Source organism: Lygodium microphyllum, chromosome 21 (assembly GCF_053477565.2).
Source record: "Lygodium microphyllum isolate KBCC chromosome 21, Lygodium_microphyllum_v1.1.10, whole genome shotgun sequence".
NCBI lineage: Eukaryota > Viridiplantae > Streptophyta > Polypodiopsida > Schizaeales > Lygodiaceae > Lygodium > Lygodium microphyllum.
Window position 1 is genome coordinate 93,931,951 of NC_141155.1, and position 3,481 is coordinate 93,935,431.

At 42.8% G+C, this 3,481-nt stretch overlaps 1 protein-coding gene across 1 annotated transcript; it reads left to right on the forward strand.

Moving 5' to 3' along the window:
- Positions 1–882: 882 nt before the first annotated feature.
- On the forward strand, positions 883–3,185 carry LOC148018296 (LIM domain-containing protein WLIM1-like). The gene is made up of 5 exons (XM_087661471.1): positions 883–1,268; positions 2,078–2,177; positions 2,262–2,311; positions 2,445–2,531; positions 2,630–3,185. The coding sequence occupies exons 1-5, from the start codon at positions 1,134–1,136 to the stop codon at positions 2,837–2,839; spliced, it is 582 nt and encodes a 193-aa protein (XP_087517597.1). The 5' UTR covers positions 883–1,133; the 3' UTR covers positions 2,840–3,185.
- Positions 3,186–3,481: the final 296 nt, after the last annotated feature.

Sequence of the window (3,481 nt, forward strand, 5' to 3'; positions counted from 1 at the left end):
CTTTTGCGATGTGGCACCCCGACCAAAACCTCCCCTTAAATCTAGGGATCATATTAGATAGAAGCTTTTAATTGCATTTATTGGAAGCTTTGTAATTTTATTTACATGCTTTTAGGTGAAGGAGCTTTGATGCTAACGAATACTTATACAATCCATGGTAGGAACTTGAGGATGGATAGAATGGTTGGTTAGCATTGAAGTGCATGTACCCATGAAAGGCTCCCCATTTAAATGCGAGTTACTAGCCTTTCATTAGTTGTGTTTGGTTCTTGTAGACATGCGCCCCATAGAACAAACAAGTGCCCTCACTAGGCAACAAGTTGCCCTAATACTCTCGAGGTTTTCTTTGTGGGCATTTGTCATATAGTCTAAGCAAGTTGAGGCTCCAAAAATTGTAACTAGCTTTCGGTTGGCCCTATCTAGTTCTCACGAACACACTCCTTACAATTTTCACTGTGACACTAGAATCTTCCCTTGTACTTTGTTGAGTTTTACCTATTGGGACACATGACAGGTCGGGGTCTTAAAAGGAGTCCCCTGACATTTGATATGAGTTGTAAGAAGTCACTTCTAAAATGAAGCACATGGGGGACATGGTTCGACCTTCCAATATCAAAAACACACGAGGGGGGGGGACTTGTTCTTCTTAGCTTCGAGTATCCAGATCAAAACACATGGAGGGACATGTTCTTACCTTCATGAATCCAAAGAAAACACATATAACTTATAAGGGAACATGTTTTCTTTTAACCTTCCAAAATCAAATACTTTTTTTTTTTTTTTTTTGGGGGGGGGGGGGGGGGACATGTTTTTACGTTAACATTTAAAGGTGACGGATGCCAGGTTGGAACTTAACAATAGTGTAGAGAGGCGTGGAGTCCGGTGTACATAAGCGAAGTCACGGCGAGGGAGGGTTGCTGAGAGAGAGGCTGGTGCCTTGGATCACTGCGCCTGCTTCTTCTTCTTCGCCTGCCGCTTCTCTTCTCATTCTGCTTCTCCCTCTCCTCTCAGCATTTGTTCGTTCTTCCCTGTCCTGTATTTTTTTCTGGTCCTCCTAGGGTTTCGTCTCTGCCCTTCCTAGGGTTTTGGCGCCCCCTCCCCCCCGAGCTCCCGTGGCCGCCGCCATCCCCGCCATGGCGTTCGCCGGAACTCAGCAGAAATGCAAGGCTTGCGAGAAGACCGTTTATCCCGTGGATCAGCTCACCGCTGACGGCGTCGTCTACCACAAGGCCTGCTTCCGGTGCCACCATTGCAAGGGCACTCTCAAGGTTAGCCTTATGTACAGGTTTTCCTTGGGCCAGTGATTCGTTTTCAAGCGGAGGCAGATCTAGTTTCTACCCATATCGCGTGCCCTTTCTTGGCTTTTAGATTTTGTTTCTGTTGTCTCCATCCATCAGTGCAGCTCCAAAATGTTACATCTAATTTCTTGGCCTACCCCGATCTCTTCCCCAAGTTGTGTATTTGAATCTTACGTAGGGTTTCTCGCAACATTAGCAGTCATTTTGTCCGTAGGCAACGAGCATTTCTTCTGTTTCTGGTTGTACCGAGGACAGAGGACTTACTTTTGAGCACATTCTATCTTTCTCAATGAACTCCGTCCTGGTGAGCTGATTTGTATATCCAGATCTGATCGCCAATCGCATGCATTTGTGTAATAACCCTCATTTTTCTGGCTTCCTGGAATTGCCTAGTCATATCGCCATTTGTCACCGTTAAGTCCGATCTTTCTATTGAAATTCTGCCAATCTTACGAAATTTGCCCTGCTCTGCGTTTCAACGCGCAGAGTGTATTTGTTTCCCTTTTCGCATCGCATCTATAATAGTGTGGTTGGCTTTTGCAGGAAGTACCATCAGACTTCTAAGATAGTATTTAAATCATATTAGTTAGAATAATCTATAGACGACGGCCCTGTTTAGGCAAGTATGGCGGACTGATGGGTCAAAGGACGCTTTTGTTGGATGTTTTTTCTGACCGTGGAGTGGCATATTTTCCCGTAGTGTACCATGCGCTCCTTCTAATCTCATTCACGTACCTAGGGGTCTCTAACCAATGTTTTTTCCTCTTCGTAACATACAGCTGAGCAATTATTCATCGTTTGATGGAACTCTGTATTGCAAACCCCACTTTGACCAGCTCTTCAAGATGACCGGAAGCTTGGAGAGAAGCTTTGAGACAGGTATTTTGAGCGCTGCTAAAGCTTGTGCAGTGTTGTGTCCATGTTATAAATTATGGCATGCTTATGTTGTTTTCATCCTTACAGGTGTGCCAAAAACTCCGAAGTCTGTAGACAGGTCTCTTGACAATGAGACGGTATGCATTGCTCACGTGGATTCCCTTTGATACTTAAATTTTTAGACAAAGTATGATTGTTAGGCTTAAGAGCTCTTGGGCCTTTTCTAACACTGAAATGTTTTCAACCTCTTAATGACCTCAATGTAAGCAGAAGACTCCCACCAAGTTTTCATCTTTATTTTCTGGGACACAAGAGAAATGTGTGGCCTGTGGGAAGACTGTCTATCCAATAGAGAAGGTACTGAGCTTATTTGTGATTGATACACGCTATGAAGATCTTAGGTCCTACATCTTCACTTTGTGCATATATTAAGCAAGATGTAAAATCTAATGCAGGTTAGTGTTGATGGAATGTCGTATCACAAGTCCTGCTTCAAGTGCTGTCATGGAGGATGTTCTCTTAGTCCATCCAACTATATTGCACATGAAGGTCGGCTTTACTGTCGGCATCATCATTCCCAGTTGTTCAAGGAGAAGGGAAATTACAGTCAGTTAGAAAGAGTGCCACCTGTCAAGGCCACATCTGAAACCAATGGAGATTTTTGAGTGTTGGTTCTCCAAAGTCTGCATATGTTGTGCACATGTTTTCCTGGTTGAAGTTCAGTGTATGATAAATTCTCGTGTCACGCTTAGGCTTAGCAGCCTTTTCATATATGGTAATATGAGCATGGTGTCTTAGGTGACAATATATGCTATGCGTGACAGTATATGCTATGCAAGGCAAGGGGCACATCATTACTTGTTCTGCAAGTTTCTCACTAGAAAGTGTCAGGTACCAATGATGGGAGGGAGGGGAATTTGGTAATCTCAGAGATTGTTTATTCTTATGTATTGCTTTCTTCTTCAAATAAAGTCAAGTTTTTTGTTTGCCAAAGAAATAATTTGGTTGGTGGTTATGAACTCAATATAGCTGGAGTTTACCATGGTGCACTGAAATCACTGTTTAGATTATGGTAAATGAGCCTTTAGAAACTTGGTAAGCATGCATTCTCATTTTGGTTGCATACCGCCCTCTTTTTCTTGGAGTATTTCATGATTTTACTGTTCACTTGACTCGTGTAGTAGGTTGGTCTATGTCTTAACATGTGTTTGTTCCGTTACTTTACTTTTCACTTGACTCATGTAGTAGGTTGGTGTAGGTCTTAACATGTGTTTGATGGAGCTGTTGAAATTTGAAAAGAAAACTGT

Bases quoted from the DNA above. Each gene is read 5' to 3' on its own strand.
- LOC148018296 (XM_087661471.1), top strand. From the start codon at position 1,134: ATGGCGTTCGCCGGAACTCAGCAGAAATGCAAGGCTTGCGAGAAGACC. The intron at 2,178-2,261 runs GTATTTTGAGCG...TCATCCTTACAG, and splicing joins GGAGAGAAGCTTTGAGACAG to GTGTGCCAAAAACTCCGAAG. The intron at 2,532-2,629 runs GTACTGAGCTTA...AATCTAATGCAG, and splicing joins CTGTCTATCCAATAGAGAAG to GTTAGTGTTGATGGAATGTC.